General features: G+C 49.5%; 1 protein-coding gene across 4 annotated transcripts; it reads left to right on the top strand.

The window, feature by feature from the left end:
* Positions 1-69: 69 nt before the first annotated feature.
* Positions 70-22,288, top strand: mgaa (MAX dimerization protein MGA a). 4 transcript variants are annotated; one of them, XM_078089158.1, is made up of 26 exons: positions 70-1,946; positions 4,655-5,795; positions 9,027-10,689; positions 11,539-11,644; positions 11,786-11,884; positions 12,147-12,263; positions 12,397-12,513; positions 12,585-13,354; positions 13,480-13,765; positions 14,433-14,560; positions 14,685-14,792; positions 14,974-15,049; positions 15,257-15,576; positions 15,965-16,558; positions 17,030-17,276; positions 17,541-17,825; positions 18,385-18,821; positions 18,927-19,049; positions 19,129-19,234; positions 19,313-19,446; positions 19,611-19,690; positions 19,780-19,867; positions 20,040-20,151; positions 20,264-20,734; positions 20,818-20,898; positions 21,089-22,288. In XM_078089158.1, the coding sequence occupies exons 2-26, from the start codon at positions 4,714-4,716 to the stop codon at positions 21,787-21,789; spliced, it is 8,331 nt and encodes a 2,776-aa protein (XP_077945284.1). In that variant the 5' UTR covers positions 70-1,946; positions 4,655-4,713; the 3' UTR covers positions 21,790-22,288. The 4 variants fall into 4 exon arrangements, with proteins under 4 accessions (XP_077945284.1, XP_077945285.1, XP_077945286.1 ...); XM_078089159.1 differs by having other exon boundaries at positions 706-2,223; XM_078089160.1 differs by having other exon boundaries at positions 909-1,049.

Here is a 22,288-nt window from a genome sequence, read left to right as displayed (position 1 = left end):
TAGTGTGTGCAACATGTGAACATGTTAGAGAACACATTCTGCAGGAAACATACTAGAACACGTGAAGATGCTGCAGAACATACCACATATTAAGACATACTTGAGGATACGTGAACATACTACAGAACATATGTACATTTTAAAATACTCCAGTACACGTGAACTAAAAAACACAGGAAAACACTCCAGTGTACATGAACATACTATAGAAGATGTGCACATACTACAGTACCTGTAAACATATAACGCAGCCAATGGATATACTAAAGAACACGTGAACATACTAGAGAACATGTAAACATATTCCAGTACACGTGAACATATGACATACTCCAGTATGCGTGAACACGTTACAGTCCACGTTCAGATCAAACATCAAAGATGCTGCATTTGTCAATAATTCAATGTGCAGCTGATTTGATGCTTTTTATTGTTTCTCTTTATTTAAATCGACACGTTGACTGATGAGAAACAAACAACGTACATGTTTTGCTTTAATCTGTAACTTAAAAGTTCCCATGAATATGATGTATAATCAAATGAAACAGTGTCTGTAGCGCTGTTGAAAGTGTACTGCAACATATTTAGTCACATCAGGGAACTTCTTCTTTTGGAACAATCAAGATCACAACGCGTTTCTGCTGTGACGCATTTCCGGTGGATTACCGGAGATCGATCAAGAGCTCCGTGTGACTGCGAAGCATCAGATAGAGAAACAGGAGAGGAATCGGTGGCTATCGATCTGGAGCTTAAAGTTCCATGACGTCACCCACACGCGACGCTCGGCAGGTCGATTGATCTTAATGTTCAACCTGACGGGGACGTGTTAGCTCGGGAGCTAAGCTAGCAGAGGCTCCGTCTCCACTGGATAACGAACACATTCCATCACGTTCATCGCTCCCGGTGCGCATGCGCCGCTTATAACGCGCCCCATTGTCGCGTGAGCGTGCACGCGCGGCCTACCGTTAACAACGTGACGTAACGTTAGTTATTCCACGCTATCGATCCCATAGACAATGCTGCCATTAAACGTATCTGACGTTGCTACCGTAAGTCTGACCTTTAAGGCGTTAATATACCGCCCGCTACCACGTCACTGTGGACGTGTTATATATTACAGAGCAACATGGCTGAAGCGCTTTGTTCCAAGAGGTGCGTTCAGGGTCTCGGACGGGAAGTGGTCGAGCGATGCATCGACCTGCTGCTGTGTTACCACGGAGCCGGTCGCCGTGACGGGTCGCGGCTCTTCGGAGGGCTCGTGTGTCGGTTTCACGGAGCGGAGGGACGCGCGGATCCGGTTTCAGAAGCCATGAACTGCCTTAAGATCCGTTGGGTGGAGCGGTTCCATTCAGTGAACTATTGCCCCCCCCAGCGGGGCAACTATCGGCCGGGTGAACTCCCCCTCAGCTATGAATGGACCGTATCGATCACCAGCTAACCGTTACTAGCTCCCTTTGACCCGCTTCACGTTCGCTAACGGTCCGTTGGGACCGGAGGGCACTAACGTTAATCTGTGAAACTGTCATGGCGTCGGTCCTCGGCTTCCGGGCGGGTTCGACGTCCCACTAACCGACCCGCACCGGCAGCGATTCCGCCACCAGCCGGGCGCCCCGCGTGCTCTTCTCCCCGGGAAACGGACCGTAGATCCTTCGGTGTCGTGCCGCGAGGTCAGCCGGGCCCGCGTTTTGAAACCGCATCTGGCGGCAGTAAGATGGCGTCCGCGTCTGCGCACAAGCGCGGCAAGAACGAGGCGATGACGTAGTGGAGCCAGCACGCCGCATGTCCGCCGCCCCCCCAACCTCCGTTAGAAAAGAGCCGCGATGCCGACGGCGGGTTCACACGACGGAAAACGCACCGTAACGCGCGGATTAACGGTTCCCCGTCGAGGCAGAAGGTCGTCCGTGTGCCGCACGTGGTCGTAAACGGTCTCTACGGGACCGGAGCCGGTGAGGTTTACTGCACCGTGGGTCGGCCATTACTGGGCCTAGCTAGCTGCAGCTGGACACCACAAGTCAACTGCTCTGTTCTGAGCTCTAGTTTTCCCTTAAAGCCGCTAGAAACTCTAAATGAGTTGGGGTGAGTTTGCGTGTTGTTGGGGACATTGCGTCAGATTTAAGTTTAAGCGTGTTATTGGTGGACAATAGTAACATGCTAGCAGCGGGTGGGCCTGCCGCTGTAATGATGGGCATGGGTTTAATGTGTAGAGGACCCTTCACTGAGCAGGTAACTGCAGTTTCTCACCTGATGAAGTGGTGTTCTGCGCGTGTTCGTGGTATCGAAGCTACTTGTCCGCCATTGTTACTGAAAGGCTCATCGACGTGTTTGTCACGCTGTGAAAGAACCAGGAGACGACCCCTGGTCAAAGCTTCATGTGTTAAGGCTGCATTCTCTGTAGTGAACAGCAGGGGGCGACACCTCCGGCCCCCTCAATCTATGATCAAATTACTCAGTAATAATAATACATTTCATTTATATTGCGCTTTTTCAAAATGCTCAGTCACTTTACATAAAACATTGTAAACGTGAGTCTCTTATGGTCTCAGTCTCTGGTTTCACGTCTTCTTCAATAGAACATGATGTTCATTTAGTGAATGATGGTCCATTAGAGTCAGACCACAAAACTTTAGGGCGGGGCTACACGCCGATTGACAGGTCTCTACCTAACATCAGATGTCTTTGTCTCAACTTTTAAAAATGTTGTATTTGATTGAATATTTTGTTTACTTTGCCGTTGCATTAGCACGTTGTTTGCCAGCCAACTACTTTATTTGGGGAAAACTTCGCGTGGAGGAAAATTGAGAGCAAGCTGGCTTGTTCAATGGTAGCCATGTTAACACGGAACCATGTTAATCAGTATTCAGGTAGTTTGGGGACTGATGTTGTCATGCCTCAAATTTAGGAACCACTGGACAAAAGGAAATCTTTCTCTTTCACAATTCCTTGCAGCAGCAATATTTAAATAGTGAAATATATCTTGGCCGTGCTACATACAAGAAATGGCAATCGTGGCAGAGAAACGCAGATCATGCAAGTACTCAGTCGCATAAATCATTCATATTGCAAAATACTTTGAACCTGGTTGTTCATGTCGTCTACATCAACACATGAAGGCATCCAAGATGCTTCTCTGTAGTCCGTCTTAGGAGAAATTGTAGTCACTGCAGACTGACGTCACTAACATGCGTCTCCTGTCGCATCATACCTACGTCGCCTAGTGAAACACCGCGGTTGTCTTTTCCTCTAAATCTTTCCTTGACCCTGTGACGTTTTCCACAGAGGTCAAGGAATAGACGTTAGGAGGACTTGGATCCAGCCTGTGTTTCATTTGGTGGGCTGCATCCTCATAAGGACCCGGTCATCTGGTCTGCGTGGGCCGGGTCCTTCGACAACCCAAAGGAGAAGGTCTGGCCTACGGGACCTGCTTGTGTTATCAGCTTTTCCTCTGCCGATCCTGTTGCCTACTAACCTATTGTGCTCGACAGTGAAAGCCTTAAACCCCCCAAAAACCTATCAAATAAAGATCGAAAAGGGAATCTTAATGTTATGATATATTTCAGGCTGAGAGAAAAATATTTTTCAAGCCATTTTGAATTAAATCAGCTACGCTCTGAACCTTTAGCCAAAAGTAAGATTTTAATCTTAAATCAGAAAAAATCAATCAATACAGTCAATAAAAACTACAACTTTATTGACTTGTAAGACTTTTTCTTCTTGCATATACAAGCTAATTTAACTGTAACCTAAGATTACGCAATATGTCCAAGCTACAGAAGATGAACGCACCACACACGGCATTCTCCTTCAGTGTGATGCTGCTTCCTCCTGCTCCCTAAAACACAACTAAATCCATAGTTAGTTTACAACAGCATGACGGCGTTAACGCATGATGGGATCGGCTGGATGGGCCCGATGTGTCCTTCAAGTCGTAGCCTGGAGGGTTACGGTTCAGGGCCCACGTTGAAGGGGCCGACGGAACGGGACACCAGAGTCAACGAATGATGAGCAGCCTCAGGAGGAGGCAGTCGACCAAATGAGACACCGCTACTGTATCCTACTGGTAGAGACCTGTCAATCAGCATGTAGCCCCGCCCTAAAGCGTCCGCTGCTTAATGTTTGTTTGACTCTACATTAACCATAATTCACTAAATGAACATCATGCTGTGTTGAAGACTCCATGTTTACAATGTTTACTGAGGGAATAAATCAAGAGAGAAGTAGTTATTTTCTCATAAACTTCTATGGGACCAGAAGAGTCGCCCCCTGCTGGTCACTGCAGAGAATGCAGCTTTAACAGATGGTTTGACGTCACTTTAAAGAAGGTTGGCTCCTGGTTTACAATTGTAAATCATAGCTGAGAAGGCAGCAGTGTGCAGTTTGTGATTAAATGAAACGACTCCTGGGTCTTCACCATAAAGTAAAGTGGACTAGCTATTCTCATTTTAGTAACTGGCTGCTCCTCCAACATTTGGTGTCCTCAGTGAGTGATTATTTTTTAGTGTTGTAATACCAGACTATGGGACAAACGCAGGATACCAACTACTAGATGACACTTTTATGTAGTGTAGCTGAAGAACTTTGAGGTTATCCATCAAACCTCTTGGTCTTACCTCAGTTTATCTTGTTAATTTAAAAAAGTCACATTCTTGTGTTCTAGGATGCTGCTGTGAGCCGCTGCATCGACCCTCCCGCCCTTTAGATGTTCGGAGCCTGTTCATGGCTTCTAAGAAGAAGCAGAGAGCAATGGTGTTCCATCAGGGCGGTTCGACCATCCCAGCTGCCACCAACCATCCAGCCGCACGCCTCCCCATTCCCAAGCTGGGGAGGGTGAGCGATGGCGGGACAGAGCCAAACCCACATGTTGCAGAAGAAGATGTGGCCGTGACTGATAAACCCAACGGGATCCCCTTACAGGAAGACAATTGGACCTCCGGCGGATTTACCACCGGTAAATGTTCCGCTGGCTCAAACCCTAAGTCGGACAACCTGTCGCCCGTCATCGTCTGCAGAGGCATCAGAGTGACGTTGGACAACAACGGCATGTGGAACGAGTTCTTCAGGTGCAAAACGGAGATGATCCTCACCAAACAGGGGAGCCGGATGTTCCCCTACTGTCGCTTTCGTATCTCCGGCTTGCAGCCTTCCAAGAAGTACTCTCTGTACATGGACATCCAGCCGCTGGACGGCAGTCGTTACAGATGGACCGGTAAGAGCTGGCAGGTGGCTGGTAAGGCCGAGGGCCACGTGACGAGCCGGCCGTTTGCCCACCCCGAGTCACCGTCGACGGGTCAACACTGGATGCAGAGCCCGGTGTCCTTCTACAAGCTGAAGCTCACCAACGGCACCTCGGATCTGGAGGGAAACACGGTCTTGCGCCCGATGCACCGCTACCTTCCACGGATGCACGTGGTCCAGACAGACACAGACGCCAAAGACATGAAGCTGACCGGACCTGCTGTCGTCACATTCGCGTTCCACCAGACCGCCTTCATGGCGGTCACTACTTACCAGAACTCAAGGTTCTCTCAGCTCAAAGTTGACTACAATCCGTTCGCCAAAGGACTGAAGGAGGACGCTTCCGGCGGCCTGAAACTGAAGTTGATCTCTGGCAAAGACGGAGGCGCGGCGGCTGACGAGCAGCATCCCGTGAAGAAGAGTCTGAAGTCGCTGCTGGCGAACTACAAACCTAGAAGCACAAAAGCTGCGGACGCAAAGCTGTCTGAGTCAAGTGACCCGGAGAGGAATTCCACTTCCAACGACGGTCAATCAGCCGCCAAAGCCTCCGAGGAGAGTTTGTGGTAAGAGTTCAGCTGTAAAGGTTACGATGGTGTGCTATCCTGCAGATTTTTTTGTACCAAATGTCAAGTTTGCAACAAGGTACGAGGTTGCAGACGTTTTAAAAGTCTGCGGCCATGTTTGGGAAAATAAGTATTTTTTTGGTTTGTTTCTTTCCCTCTCAAAACAGTACGTCAGTACGTCCCTCAATATAGGTGGTACATATCTGTGGTACAATTTAAATAAATAAATACATAGTGAACCTTAATACTTTTCCATCTAGCAGAACTTTAACATGGTCCTATACCGTTTACCTTCATACAATTGTCTTGACGTAGTACTTCCTCCCGGGAGCTGATTCAATTACAGCCACGACCTAACGGGCCTTAGCCTTAATCCTTTTACGACATTTTTACGACAATATGATAAATAATATTGGCTTATCGATATGGTGCAACAAGTAGAGAGTCCTAAAACCAGGAACCAGTCGTTATTCTACACTTCTGGAAGTCAATGTTTTTATGTGTATGCTCGGGTCAGAAGGATCAGGGTCATTAAATTTGATGTTTTCAGGAGGGAACCAGGGCAATATGTACCATCCAATCCACGGGAAACTTTTTATTTCACTGCATCAACTCAATGGCAAAAACTACAGGCGTTCCAGGGGAGGACTGTGGGGAAAAGCCCAGAAGTTACTGTCAGACCAACCCACTCGGCGCGTTGTACATAAGTATTCACAGCCTTTGCTCAATACTTTGTTGAAGCACCTTTAGCAGCGATTACAGCCTCAAGTCTTCTTAGGTGTGATTCCACAAGCTTGGTACACCTGTTTCTGGGCAGTTTCTCCCATTCTTCATTGCAGAACCTCTCAAGTTCCATCAGGTTGGATGGGGAGCGTCGGTGCCCAGCCATTTTCAGATCTCTCCAGAGATGTTCAATGGGGTTCAAGTCAGGGCTCTGGCTGGGCCACTCAAGGACATTCACAGAGTTGTGCCGAAGCCACTCCTTTGTTATCTTGGCTGTGTGCTTCGGGTCGTTGTCCTGTTGGAAGATGAACCGTCGCCCCAGTCTGAGGTCCAGAGCGCTTTGGAGCATGTTTTCATCCAGGATGTCTCTGTACATTGCTGCATTCATCTTTCCCTCAATCCTGACGAGTCTCCCAGTTCCTCTCGCTGAAAAACATCCCCACAGCATGATGCTGCCACCACCACCACCATGCTTCACTGTAGGGATGGTATTGGCCAGGTGATGAGCATGGTCTGAGAGTCCTTCAGGTGGGCTGTCATGTGCTTCTTACTGAGCAGTGGCTTCTGTCTGGCCTCTCTACCAAACAGGCCTGATTTGTGGAGTACTGCATAGATGGTTGTCCTTCTGGAAGGTTCTCGTATCTTCATAGAACAACGCTGGAGCTCTGTCAGAGTGACCATCGGGTTCCTGGTCACCTCCCTGACTAAGGCCCTTCTCCCCCGATCGCTCAGTCTGGCTGGGCGGCCAACTCTAGGAAGAGTCCTGGTGGTTCCAAACTTCCTCCTTTTCCAGATGATGGAGGCCACTGTGCTCATTGGGACTTTCAATGCTGCAGAAATCTTTCTGTACCCGTCGCCAGATCTGTGCCTCGATACAATTCTGTCTCGGCGGTCTACAGATAATTCCTTGGACTTCATGGCTTGGTTTATGCTCTGATATGCACTGTCAGCTGAGATACCTTATACAGACCGCTGTGTTCCTTTCTCAATCATGTCCTATCAACTGAATTTAGCACAGGTGGACTCCAATCAAGTTGTAGAAACATCTGAAGGATGATCAGTGGAAACAGGAGGCACCTGAGCTACATTCTGAGTGTCATGGCAAAGGCTGTGAATACTTATGTTCATGTTGTGTTTTCATTCTTTATTTTTAACAGATTTTCAAAAATTTGCAAAAAGCAGTTTTCACTTTGTCATTATGGGTTGTTGTGTGTAGAATGTTGAGGAAAATAATGAATTTAATACATTTTGGAATAAGGCTGTAACATAACAAAATGTGGGAAAAGTGAAGCACTGTGAATACTTTTCCGGATGGACTGTATCTCTAAATTGCATGTTGGGGATGTGTACTATCCATTTGATGTGAAATTATCATGTACTTATTGATTGTTTCCTTTTAAATCTAATCTGAAATTGACCAGAAGTTGGCTGGTGAGTGGCCTAAGACCTTAATAATGTTAAAGATGAAGTTTGCAAAGCTGCATTCCTGGTGTCGCTCCTTATGGTTAACGATGACTGACTCTTTGGCCAACGGCCGCAGGAGTTCTTGCCTGCGTTTCTAGCCGTCCGGCCGGTGCCCCAAGGGCCCGTCCATCGCTGCTTGCAGCTTTAATTATATTTAAAATACAGTTTACAAATAGTCAATATTTGTGTTTTTGAAATGTGGATTATATATCCGCTAATATTTGTAAATATCTGCGTAAAATATATGCTTTTTCTGCACATCCTCTCTGCTGCTCTGCATGTCTCAGCTGGGCTCGGGCACGGCCCCAAAGCGCAGGTCCAAGAAGCAGTTAGCCAATCACTGACAAAGATAAATGAGTGACATTATAATTTCAGCGTCCTAAAATGCAATGAGACTTGGGCTCGCCCTTCGGCGCCCTACGCTGCGTCCTCGTCAGGGCGAGTCGTGACGCTCCCATTTAGCGACATGACAATGGCGTGCAGTATCCCGCCAACAAGCTTGTGAGAGAGTGTGAATATATTTACATTGGAAATTTATAGTAATGATATGGTAGTTATAAAATATTCTGGATTTTGTTATATATATATAATATATATATTATGAATAATAAGATGTCCTTATTATGTTGAGCTATTAGAATAGATATTTAACTACAAAGTTAGAATGCACGTTTTATACTTTTTTTTTTTTGCCGTGAATCATACTGGGATGTTTACTGGAACTGATTGGCCCTACCAAAGAAAAGATCCACCAGCCGCCACTGCCCTACGCATTATTTTGGATGGTTTTTATAGCATTTAGATCCACCAATTTTCCTGCAATAAAATGATCCTGTGTATTGCAACCTTGCAAGGTACCTATAGTCTGCTAGATGAATATGTCTACGATTTTTAAATGCACCTATGTTTCCACAAGGCCACATTAGTCGCAAATACCGAACATTAGTCAGATAAATTAAGCTGGAACATGGATTTGTTGACTTTGTCAATCAATAGTTAACATGACACTTACATGATTTTTTTGTTTGTTCTTATTTCCTTCAGCGGAAATTTCAGTCCAGCTCAGAAGTTGTTCTCTGAACTAATTCGCGAGGCTCACGTCTCGCTGCAGAGATGCAACCTGAACCAGCTGGGCATCGACAACAGATCTGAGCAAAGCAACAACAAAACCACAGCTTTGAAAAGCCACGGACCGTATGACCGCAAAGGGGACGGGGGGACAATTGTTACAAAGAGGAAAGTCCGAGAGGATAACAGCCCTTCGAATTCAGTGAACTCCAAAGACGCCACCAGGACCGACTGTTCTGGGCTCAGCAATGCCGGTCTGGCGGGTTCCTGCAACTCCTCTGCGGACTCTGACCCTCAACTTAAAGCCAAGGCTCCATCAGAGGCAAAGCTAAAGCAGCACAAACGACCTCTGCCTCTGCCGGCCCTCGCTCGGTTTCTAAGGCAGCACTCCTCAAAATCCAGATTGGCCAAGAGCAAGCCAGACTCTCCTCTACCGGCACCCCCGACCGAGTGCCGGTCTCTCACTGAATGTCCTCCTTCTGACCACGGGAGCAAAGCGAACAACCTCGCCGATGACGACGCAACACCTGCCCGCCCCCAGGCCTCTGGACACAGTGAGCCACGTGTTCATCTGGAGGAGGTTTTGAATGTTACCGGACTGGCAGCTGAAACCGGTCATTCATGTTCAAACGCTGTGTCCTCTACGGACCCAGAGGGACCCGATGATTTCCTCACTTCCGATTTGGTTGCCAAAAGCGGAAGCCCAGATGGTACACCGGCGTTACTCAACTCTTATCAGCTGTCCCTCATCTCAACTTCACCCCCCTCTTCTCTCGCTGCATCACCCGTTTCTTTACCCCCGCACAATGCGGAGTTGCCAGCTGAGAACTCCTCGCTGTGTCCGCTCGACTTGCCTAAGTCAGATCCTCCACTGCCAGATCCTGAATTGTCATTGTTTGGCTTCGAGCCTCCTTCCCCCACTATCTCTCCGGAGCCACTGCCTTCCCTGCCTGTCTCGTTTGCCCTAGAGCTTCACTCTGCTGTTTCTCAAGTGACACTGAAAGCGGCTTCTCCCGAAGTGCTCGGCGAAGACCCATCCGTGTTCAAATGGCACACGGTGTTGCCCCCGGCCGAGGCTTACGTAGACCCCTCATTCACCACCTTTCAGCCGGCGCCTCAAACTCTTACTCGAACGTCACCTTTGCTGCCTCTCCAGACTCCGTCCTACCCCGAACCGCAGACTCCTGACCACTCCACCTTCACCTCTGCGCCAGACCCAGCTCCGTCATTTGAGGACGACGAGCCGCTGCCCTTCCCCGCAGAACTTTCGCCGCTTGCGCTCCAGATGACGCTGTCTCCAACCTTTTCGTCCCTGGACGGAGACGGCCTATCCCCGACACCTTCGATTGCTGACCTTGTGCACTTTTTCTCCAATGATGACCTCGGGATGGGGGTGGAGTTTTCACACACGGATGTGGTGGCTGTTCCCTGTGCGCCTCTGGTAATAGAAGAAGCAAATCCACAGGAGCCTCCTCAGCAGGTGTCAATGATCCCAACTGACAAACCCTGCAGGAACAAGTGTCGGCGGCAAAAGCTTGTGAATGAGGAGGATGAGAAGATGGATGCCTCCACCTATGCTAAAATGCAGCCTAACCTGGAGGAAGTTGAGGAGCAGTTATTTATCTCCTTCACATCTAAGGTAAGACCAAACAATGCAATCCGTTTTCATGGGATGCAATAATGTGTAACAGGGACGAACTTCACCCCCCACTTAGGGTTGAATCACGCCCACTCATGTATGACAACCAGTTAACACCAGACGGACCTCCCTCCTTCGCTCAAATGTATCCTCTTCAAAAGCAGGAGACAACCTCCTGGTTATTTGAAGTTCAGCTTCATGTGTTAAAGCTGCATTCTGTGTAGTGACCAGCAGGGGCGACTCATCTGGTCCCATAGACGTCTATGAGGAAATGACTTTATTCCCTCCAGTAAACATGGGTTTATGGTCTCAGTCTCTAGTTTCAAGTCTTCTTCAATACAGAATGATGTTCATTTAATAAATGGTCCATTTGTATGTGTATATATGTATGTAAGTCAAATCAATGTCAAAATCTGAGACCGCAAATCCGGTGAATGTGCAAAACTTGAATCTCCTCGCTTGGGAGGGTGTTTTCTGCTCCCTCGCTGTGTTTCTTTTTGGCAGTACGGGGGCGGACCCAGTCACCAGGGTATCTCTACATCTAATCGGTTACAAACCCCGTCTTTGGATTGGCTGGAGTTATGCATTTCCAGAACTGTAGAAGCCCATTTCCGCACAAAAAAAGATTGAGATAAAACGTTGTCAAAACACACGTCGTCTTATCTCATTTTTGTGATACCATAATGTAGTGATACCATGGTGACTGGGTCCGCCCCCTTACTATCAAAAAGATCAGGTGAGCCAGCAAACAAATATCTCAATATATCAAAAGACTGGGAAGTGGAGCATTGAAGCATAGAATTTAAGATATGTAATTCCAATAATACAAAAAACAAACTCATGTTTCAGGAGGCCCTCAGACTTCACGTTGCAGACTTTTCCGATGGAACGGCCTCACAGCCTCAGATGACACCTGAAGGTCACCTGCAGCTAACGGCAGTCACACCTGAGAACGGTGACGCTACACAATTGACGATGCTATGTTTACCGTGAATATATTTAACATCTGGTATAACATGAACCAAAGGTCCCATGTTGGAATCATTGGTTTAAAGAAAAGTGTTTGTTTCATACGGATGTTTTTGATCCCCAACAGAGGGCCCGGAGGAGTCGATTGCTTCCTTTGAGAAGATCCTGCTGAAAGACTTGAAGCAGATGAGACACGGACAGGCGATCCATCCCGTGCTGCAGGAAGGTATCTTCAGAAGAACGATGTAAATCGAAAGCTTTCCCACTCGATGTGGATGTTATATTTCTGTTTTGAAGCGTTAACCGTTAAGTCGATTTAAGTTATTGGTGAATACTTTTGTTAATTTTTAGTGAACCTAGTCAAAGGCTTTTTTCCGATCAATCAATCACGTTGATTCGTCAATGTATTTATAGGACAGCCTTGGAAGAAGTCATTTTAGCGTTGGGTGTAGATAATGCTAACAGTGGCCTTTTCTTTGTGGACCCAGTTGGTCTGAAGATGAACCTGCTGGATCCCACTTTGGCCATAGACCTTCAGTACCTCGGAGTCCGCCTGCCAATCCCCCCGACCGGAGTCCCTCTGGAGCCGCTGCCCCCCACTCAAGGTCACTACCGCCATACCAGATGGAGGTCCTGCCTTGTATAGGCGGCTTTTTCCGGGTCCCCATAATTCCCCCTGAGAGTTTGGCTGTGTTAATGTCCGACTATGCAGCGTAACGTCCTGATCCCTTTCTCCAGGTGCAGCATTTGTGTCCCGAACCGGGAAAACAACAGACTTTACTCAGATCAAAGGGTGGAGGGAGAAATTCCCACCGTCTGAGGCCACGTCCACAGCAGCACCTGTCAACGCCGAAGGTAAGCAAACAAAGAGGTGATTCATGGAGAAAAGGATCAGGGCGTGATTCCATGTGTCCTTCATCCGTTAGCTGGTTCAGACCCACCAAAGAACCTGTCGGCCTTCTGCAGCGACATGTTGGACGAGTACCTGGAGAACGAGGGGAAGCTCATCGACCAGCGGGCCTCCACCTTTACTCAGCCGCTGGCGGAGCCGGTGCTCTACCAGCTGCCCACCCAGAGTACCAGCTATGTCCGGACCCTGGACAGCGTCCTGAAGAAGCAGACTGCCGACTCCCCTACCTCAGACCTCATCTCTAGATTCGTCCCCCCCTCCAAGAGACCCAAACTTGTCCTCAGGAAGGCCAAGACGTTTAGGAAGAGGAGGAGTCTGAAGCCGACTAAACCCAGACCAGATCCTACCCAAGAGATTCCGGATGAATCAAACCTGGTTCCTAAGAATCCTCCAATCCAGATCCCAGCACCCCCCCCATTGGAGAACTCCAACTCTGTCACTAAACCTCAAAAATCAAAGCGGCACCAGCAGAAAGTCCACCTCGACCACACAAAACCGCAACCTAAGCAGAGAAGGAAGCTCAAACCCAAGACCTTGTCCCAGACCCTCAGCCCTGCGAAGCCTGCGCCCCCCCCGACCCGCGTCTCACAGGACATGGCTCCCCTGGAATCGGACTCTGAACTGGGGACCCTCGATCACAGCGAGAAGGACAAAAGGCCTGTGATGACCCGGGCTCTACTGAGACAGAAGGACCTAGAGGATGGGGTGCTGTGGGAGGGCCGACCCCGGACCAGCATCACGGAGGACCGGGCCTCCGTTGCTCTGACGTCACTCTTCACTCTGACGGTAAGACACACGACATCTACGATCTACCGGCCCGCTTTCGATCAAAGTGCGCATCTGGCCCGAAGCTGAAATGAGTTTGACACCCCTGCTCTAGTCCCTGTCTGACTTCTCCGGTTCCTCCTCAGGGCTTCGTCAGAGAGAACCCTACCGCCCCCATCCAGTGGGTCCGGAGACCAGCCCCTCACTGCCAGAATGAGTCCTGCCGGCTGGGCTGCATCTGCTCCAGTCTGTCCTACTGCTCCAGGGTCAGCCACTGCGGCCGGCCTGCCTGCATGTTCGGCTGCAGCTGCCTGAAACAGAAGGTGGTCCTCCTGAAGAACCTCGACGGCTCAGACTCCAGCCCTTCCAAGCTGGACCACCACAACAAGAAAAGGAGGAGGAGCAGGAGGAGGAGGATGAAGATGGCCTACGGTCAGTTCACCTCTAATAACTAATAGTTAGTAGGGCTGTCGATAGATTCAAAAATAGACTTCAAAGTAATGAGTAATCACTTTGGAAAGACACTGTTGTTTTAATTGTTATTTTAAACACAAAACTACACACATTTGATCATCTTGGAGGCACCTGATGGAACATGTTGAACTAGCGACTCTTCCTGTCGTCCTCGTGCACTTTGCTCTCAACTCTCATCAGTGCCAACATTGTCCCCACGTTCAGCAGGACGTTTTCAAACCAGGTCTTTTAGGGACACGGTGGTGGTCCTCTGCAGACTGTGTGCCGCGCTGGGTAACGTTACATGTTGAGATGGAAGTAGCATAGCAGCTAGCTTAGCATAGCGGTGCTTTAACTGGTCTGTTTGACGCGTGGAGTAACTCCTCTGCTCGGTTCTCTGCTGAATGTCACGCGTCTGTTTGTTTTACTTGTGATGCAAAAAGTTCTCTCCATCGTGACGTCACTGACTGCAGCTAGCGTTCGCTTCGTTTCCGCGGTCACACACGTACGTTAACTACGTTAAAGTATTCTGTTGCATTAATGGCACAGATTAACGTGTTCATGTTGACAGCCCTAATAGTTACTGATAAAAACAACAATTTAGTCGCATTAAGGTCCCTGCTTCCTCCCTGTTTTGCACTTGTAGTCCTGAAGGAGGCGGACAGCGTTACCCATCCTGCCGAGCGGGTCCGGACTCTGTGGAAGAGGGGCGCTGGAGACTTTGATCCAGAACCGGTCCTGGTCCCACAACCATTAGCGCTGCCTGTCAAAACTGTGAGTGTTTATTATAGAAGAATATTCATCAGATATTTGAAAAACAGATCAAACATTCAATACCGAGATGTTGAATTGATGTGTGTGTGTGTGTGTGTGTGTGTGTGTGTGTGTGTGCCTCCAGGTGAGAGCAGAAGAAGAAAGCAGCTGTGCCAGAATAAGAGTTTATAAATTGAAGAAGAGGAGGAAACGGACGAGGAAGAGTCACATGGAGAGTTGTGATCACACAGCGGTACGTTTTATATATTTAAACCTAACCGGACAAATGAGCTCTGCGATTGAAGGATCAATTTACAGGAAACGAGAGGAATAAGAAATCAAGAGTTCTAGTGTGGAGCTGTTTGTTTGTTTATTGACTGAGGGAACTGACTTATTATTTTACACCACATGGTATTATTATATTTTTCCTCTAGGAGACGTCCAAAGAGTTGAAGCCTAAAGATGTTCGACTGAAGCCTTCGAGACAAAAGGACACAAAGACTAAACCAGGTGTGCTGATCTAAACCCACTGGTACTGATCCCTTCGGATCGGTAAATAAATATTCTGGATCCTTTTACACCAAAACGGATCTGTATCCACCAACATGGACCATTGAAGAACTAATCGTCTGTGAGCAGACATGATTTGATCTGACATCGATGGAGAGTCTTTAATGGATTAAAAAGTGATTCAGGCTTTTTGTGTTGTTTCCTCAGCATCTGATCCGGTTCAGCCCACCAGTTGTCCGCCTGAGCCGAAGCCGTCGAAGCGCTTGACCATCATGGCGGAGTGCAAGTGGGCGAGGGCCGGCGACCGTAACCTGGTGCTCAAGATGCTGTGTGAGGCGATGGCTGAGGACCATCTGGACCAGCCTCTCTGGATCAGAGATTACCTCGTTAATCCCATCAGCCACACCGTGGAGGACGCCGCCGCCAACCGCTGCATCCACTACAAGATGCACATCTCCAGACCCAATCCGGAGAAACCGCAGCACCTGGAGACACTTGAACGACGGAGGGAGTGTAAACAGCAGCAGGTCGGTCTGAAGATGAACTAATGATTAATGGTGTCAGGAGAGCAGAGATACCCCATGACTGTTCATCAATGGCCTCCCGTCATTTAGAGGCAGCTTTAAAATCCTCAGAATTGTTTCTAACTGGACCTCCAAACTCGCTGTTTTATTGTGAAGCCCCAAACAGGAAGCTCTAAGCTTTGTCCGTTACCGGAATGTGTCACTATATTTATTCCTGATTTATGAAAACAAATGTTTTTTCTTTGAAGAGCCTTAAATATTCACACGCCATTCAAATACTCCCATAATGCACTGTTTGTACTGCACAGTGTAAAGCGGTCAGCCAGGACGTGAGCGGGCTGCTTTACGGGCTTTTGGAAGTGTTTTGAACACAGCCTGTGTCTTTGAACAGGAGGCCCTCAAAAAGTTCGAGGAGGCGGAGCCTCTTGAAGAGTGGCAGCGGGAGGTGGAGGCGGAGCCTCTTGAAGAGTGGCAGCGGGAGGTGGAGGCGGAGCCTCTTGAAGAGTGGCAGCGGGAGGTGGAGGCGGAGCCTCTTGAAGAGTGGCAGCGGGAGGTGGAGGCGGAGCCTCTTGAAGAGTGGCAGCGGGAGGTGGAGGCGGAGCCTCCTGAAGAGTGGCAGCGGGAGGTGGAGGCGGAGCCTCCTGAAGAGTGGCAGCGGGAGGTGGGGGCGGAGCCTCTTGAAGAGTGGCAGCGGGAGGTGGGGGCGGAGCCTCTTGAAGAGTGGCAGCGGGAGGTGGGGGCGGAGCCTCTTGAAGAGTGGCAGCGGGAGGTGGAGGAAGGTGATATCAAGGAGGAACAAAAGGAGGTGGAGGAAGGTGATCAGGAGGAGGGATCAACAGATCTGAGCAGCAGGAAGGTGATCAAGATAATATCGAAGAGGAAGTCGATGGTCAGCATGGCGCTGCCGTTCCTGACGGGAGTCTCCCCCGCCGGTTTCCTCTCAGCCAATAGGAAACAGCTGGGAGAAACAGACCACGGGGTCCAGGTGAGGGTTCATTAAAATTCCCGACAGGTTTTGGATTTGAACCATTTTGGTGGTTCATCTTCAAGAGTATCTTCCATCTTCTGATGCAGCTGGTTGGCCCTCAGACTTCATATGGAGCTGCAGCCGACATCTTTGTTTTTCTACTTTTCACTTTCCACTCTTATCACGGCGGCACGTGGTGTGGTGGTTTTCACCGTCACCTCACAGCAAGAAGGTCCTGGTTCCACTCCGCCCAGTGGCCTTTCTGTGTGGAGTCTGCATGTTCGTGAGCATGAATGTGAGTGTGACTCTGTGATTGGCTGGCGACCAGTCCAGGACTCCAGCCCCCCCCCGACCCCGTGTGCAGGATGAGCGGTTTGCAGATGGATGGATGGAACTCTTATCATGACTTCAGATTTACACAAAAGCATTTAAATTTAAGAGTAGAAAATGAATCTGTGATCTGTGACGTGTCTCCTCGTTGTTTGGCAGGTGAATGGGAAGCTCTATCCTCTGGCTAAGATCCAGCTGGGGAAGATGGGAGCGCTCCATCCGGCCAACCGGCTGGCAGCGTATCTGACTGGCCGGGTGGGGCCCAACTGGAAGCACAGAGGCTCCTCGTCCTCCAAACCTCCCAAAAACCAGAGTGCAGGACCGACTTCCCTGCCAGCTCCCTTCGTGGTTCCCACCCCGTCACCCAGGTCTCAGCCATCAGTCACAATGCCGGCCCCCCCTTCAGGTAACCTTCATCTGCCCTTCCCTCGGCCCCAGAGCTCCATCTCCAGGGTATCTCCATAGTTTTCTTCATTCTCTTTACACACACAGATGAATGTTGATGATTCCACGTTTTCTCACTGAAAAGCTTTTACAAAACAACCTCAGCCTAATATATAAAGAGATTCCTCGTGTCTTAATGTTATAGCTCTGTGATAGAAGATCTATGTTGTGACTCCGATGGGTTGTGAACCTCATGTTGAGAACCATTCGGTCTGGTGTGTTTCAGACTCTCATGTGAGCAGCTCCGTGGCCTCACCTGTCAATCTGGCGCCCAATGGCGCCTTGTTGCTGATGCTTCAGGCCCCAGCACCTCCTGGGAAACTTCCCTCGCCGATTCAGGCTTCATGCAGCCCCCCCCCTCCCTCCTCCACCCGTCCAATGATGTTCCTGCGGCCAGTCCGGTCAAAGACCGGCGTGCAGTACTACCGCAGACAAGACGGGCGACTGGTCCAACTGGTTCCCATCAGCAAACTAAACTCAGTCAACAAGAACCGCACGTTTGTCCAGAGAAGTAAGTCAGCAGGATCATTGACCAGATGTGTTCAGGACCTTCTAGTCGTTGGTGTTCAGCACCTTCTAGTCGTTGGTGTTCAGGTCCTTCTAGTCGTTGGTGTTCAGGACCTTCTAGTTGTTGGTGTTCAGGACCTTCTAGTCGTTGGTGTTCAGGACCTTCTAGTCGTTGGTGTTCAGGACCTTCTAGTCGTTGGTGTTCAGGTCCTTCTAGTCGTTGGTGTTCAGCACCTTCTAGTCGTTGGTGTTCAGGTCCTTCTAGTCGTTGGTGTTCAGGTCCTTCTAGTCGTTGGTGTTCAGGACCTTCTAGTCGTTGGTGTTCAGGACCTTCTAGTCGTTGGTGTTCAGGACCTTCTAGTCGTTGGTGTTCAGGACCTTCTAGTCGTTGGTGTTAGCAGTCCAGGGTAAACCCTGTCTATCGCCCGATGTCAGCTGGGATAGACCCCCCCCCCCCCTCCCTGTGTTCCAGTCTGAAGGATAAGCGGCTTTGTGATGTGCAGGAGCTTCTATGCGTTTAACGATCTCCTCTCTGACCCCCACCCCCCTCCACCCTCCCCCAGTCTTCCCCTCTGTATCCCTCCAGGCTCCTGTTGATAACCAAACCACTCCAAGGACCACAGTGACCCCCACCTCCCCCCTCGCCTCCTCTACCACCTTTCAAAGCCTCCCGTCCGACTCCAGCAAGGACCCGATCGTCCTGTCCTGTCCTAACGTTTCCTCCAGGGCGGCTCCACCGAGCCTCATCTCCCTCAAGCCCTCCCGTGGGGGGGCCGATCTCGGTGACAAAGCGCTGACTGTGTCTCCGGGTTCTGGTGGAAGGACACTCCAGACCCCTATAGAGACCCGACCTTCAAGCCATCCTCCTGAACCTGTCCCCCAACCGGGGGAGTCAGAGGGAGGGAGCAGCGAGATGGACAACTCGTCAAACTCTGAGGACGAGCTGGACAGCAAAGAGGGGAAGAGTCCCTCCGACGAGGTGGATGAAAGAGAGAAAGGGGTAATTCACAATGAGAAGATCTTTTAAAGTATCTACAGATGTTCTCTCTCTCGGAGTGATGTGCTGATGTTCTTTACAGATGTTCTTTCTCATGTTCTTGTGCAGCGTCACCTTCACAACGTGCTGGAGAAGCGTCGGAGGAGGAAGCTCTTCCAGCTGTTCAAAGGTCTGAGGAGAGAAGTCGGTCTGGTTGAAGAGAAGACGTCAAAGATCTTCACACTGAACACGGTCAGACTCTTACGTTCACGTTCCTCAGAGATGTGAGAGTTTCTGGTGTCCAGAATGTAAGTGGTTGTTTGGATTTCAGGCGGTGGAGGTGATCCAGCTGCTGAAGACGGACAATTCCGATCTGGAGAAGGAGAAGAAGAGGCTGATGAAGAGAAGGGACAAGTACCTCAGCTTCATCCTTGGAGGTACGAAACCCACTCAGGCAGGCAGGAGGTTCTCCACTCAGGGACCAATAAGGGATCAATGATGTCCTCCTTCCTCAGAGAGATCAGATGAGCTGTCAGAGGGAGGAGACACAGGGAGCAGCGACGCTGACCTGATGGAGGTGGATCTGCTCGACTCGTCTGATTCAGGATCGGAATCAGACGGGTCGAGCATTGTTACCATGACGACAAAAGTACGAAATGTTTTGGTTGTAACTGTAAAATATGACTGTTTATTGAACTGTTTTCAAGAAACAAAACAACAATATCAGTCATTAAGACAGACGTTGCCATGGAGACATAAGGGGTGACATTAATGACGATGAGTTTTGACATGAGGATGGTATCGTCTCGCCAGGCGGAGGGTGAGGACCGGCCCGTTGCCATAGAGACGGCAGAGGAGAGCTATCGTTCCAACATCAGCAACGTGGACTCTGAGTGAGATTATCAACTACCTCTATGATGTCGTCATCTCATCACCTGTCTTTGATGAACACTACTTCATACTGCTGGTTCTGTGTCTCCAGGAGCAGTTTGAGGCTCACGTCGTCCTTTAGACGTCTGTGTGAGGTCATGAAGACCACCTGCTGCTCAGAGGGACTTCTGCTGGACCAGGTACCAGATAGAAACACCCTCCTCCTCTTCATACTGACCATGGTTTCATGTATAAAAGCAACAAAAGGGGAAAACATCCATTGGAGGGGGGGGGGGGGACTACTTTTTATCGACATGGTACCTGTGAGGAGTCTGAACACATCAGAACACACTGTATGTTCTTGTGTTTCAGGCGCGTCAGGAGATCCTGACCCTCCACAGTGAGTTGGCCAGACTGACGAGTATGAAGACGTGTCTGAGCCAGCAAAGAAACGCCTTCGTCAGAGACATCTCCCTCCGATCAGGTGAAGATGTCACAGGATGGCATGTTTGTTAAGTAGTATGGCCTCAGACGGGAGGAAGGAGCTGCAGATGGAAGAGTAGTGTGCTATTAAAACCTATTTATATCTACTGCAGGAAAAAGTCCTCTGACGATCTGCAGGGAGGTGCAGAACCAGTCGACCTGCCAGAGGAAGATGGAGGGGGAAAGATCCCCAACAGCCAATCAGCCGCCAGCGGCAGGGGGCGGAGCCTCGGCTCCTCTGGCAGGGCGCTCGAGCAAAACCGATTACGTCATCTCGATCCCGACCTCCGACCCGCGGCAGCTGGCACCACAAGCTCCTCCCACCACTGAATGTGTTCAGGGGCCTCAGAGTGTCCTTCCGGTGTCCAAGTCCGTCCTGGCTCCTCCTGGCGTATCCCACAATGCATCAGTGGCGAGGGACAGGCCAAAGACTTTCCCCAATATCCTGTCTCGGCGTAGGAACCCAGCTCCGTCATCGTCCTTGCCGGCTTTGTCACCACAAGGAATTCGGTCGCTGGTCCGTGCTGCGTTGCCGGGGCAACAGGTCCTGGCAGTGAGTCCTCTGCAGACGTCACCTTCACCAGGTACGAGCCGCTCACCGCCACGCCACGCTCTGCCTCACGATGCTTTTATTTTGAAGTAAGACATGCCTTCTTCCTGTCTGTAGGCATGCCCACCGTCACCCTTAACCTCTCCAATCTGACCAACCAGCAGATCCGCCTCACCTCAATGCCCCACCCCCCAATCGGTAAGATGTCAGCAGCTCCGCCCCCATAACTGTCATTAAACTCTGCTAAGGAACCAGCTGACTAACTCAATTAACCAACTTCTTGATTGACTCTTTAATGTAGTTAATCAATAACTAGCTCCCCATCCACTAAATGAACTTATTGAAGGTAAACATCTGCCATCAGCTGATGTTTTTTTATTGTTTACAGCTGCAAACATCAACAACGTGCTGCCGGGTTTCCAACCATCAACCAGAGTACAGAGGATACTCCCATTTCCACAAATAATACTACAACCACACCAAATACTACCATCTCAACAAACACTACTACCACATCAAATACTACAACCACCAAAACAACAACAAATACTACTACACTCGCAGCAGATGCCAGCACGATCCCCGCCTCCCCCGTCGCCTCCGCCAGCTCGTCCGTCCCTCCCGGTCTCTGCTGGATCGGACCAGGACCAGCCTGAGGCCTTCACGCAGGGGGGCCCGTCCTTATGTCCGTGCCCAGGTCCGAGGGCCGTTGGTCAGGCTCACGTGACAGTGGGGGGCGCTCTTGGTACGGAGCAGCGGACTGGGGAGGATGAAAGTCTGACCTCCCTCCTCGACGAGCTCTTCTTCCTCAATCAGCAGAACTCCTCCTCTGAGGAGGCGGCGGTGGCACCGACCACGCGGGATGAAACGCAGCTCGCACCCGCCACCAAGAATGCTGATGCCCTGGCTCCGCCCCCTCCGCTCCAGATGAAGGTGGGCGGTGCCAAGGTGGTGGACGCCGCCGGCAGCGACGTAGGAGTTGGAGGGAAAGGAGGGGGAGGCGGCTGGAGGAGAGAAGGGGGCGTGGCTTGGAGGCCGATGCCAAGGCTGGTTCCTCTGGGACTGAGAGGAAACCCCCCCCCCAGCTGACGTCACACAGATCCGCAGACATCACCAGACTCCCGCTGTGATGTCACAGCAGAGGCATGACCTCATGGGTCGTCTGCAGACTGATTGGCTGTTCAGTCTGAACCTTCGTTTCTGCTGCAGTTTGTTTACTTTGAATATCAGATTCACTGAGGAAACATGCAAGACCAAAGTCATGTTACATACACATAACCGCAATAATTTCACAATGTTATGTCTGTGTGTCATTGTAATTTCAAGGATTCGCACTAAACTGATTTTATTTAGAAACACTTTTATTCAGAGTCCATAATAAATCTGAACCGTCTGAAAGCTGCTGAATATTGTACAAATGTAAAGTATTACATTTAAAATTCCGTTGATATAGAAACTCTATCTATATAAGTTGCTGCTCCGCCACTTTTTTTTCCTGAATTTGCATTTTTGTATGTGTTAAGACTTTGACGTAAATAATTGCACATATCACAACTCTAATATTATGTAAATAAAGTTTATATTTAAA

Source organism: Gasterosteus aculeatus, chromosome 15 (assembly GCF_964276395.1).
Source record: "Gasterosteus aculeatus chromosome 15, fGasAcu3.hap1.1, whole genome shotgun sequence".
In the NCBI taxonomy this organism is placed as follows: Eukaryota; Metazoa; Chordata; class Actinopteri; order Perciformes; family Gasterosteidae; genus Gasterosteus; species Gasterosteus aculeatus.
Note: the sequence above shows the minus strand (reverse complement) of the source record. Positions and strands in the feature narration are given on the sequence as shown.

What these genes read in the sequence shown, in the direction of transcription:
- mgaa (XM_078089157.1), top strand. An exon ending in GAGGATGAAGATGGCCTACG is followed by an intron (nt 13,766 to 14,432) that starts GTCAGTTCACCT and finishes TTGCACTTGTAG; the next exon opens with TCCTGAAGGAGGCGGACAGC. An exon ending in TTGTTACCATGACGACAAAA is followed by an intron (nt 19,447 to 19,610) that starts GTACGAAATGTT and finishes TCGTCTCGCCAG; the next exon opens with GCGGAGGGTGAGGACCGGCC.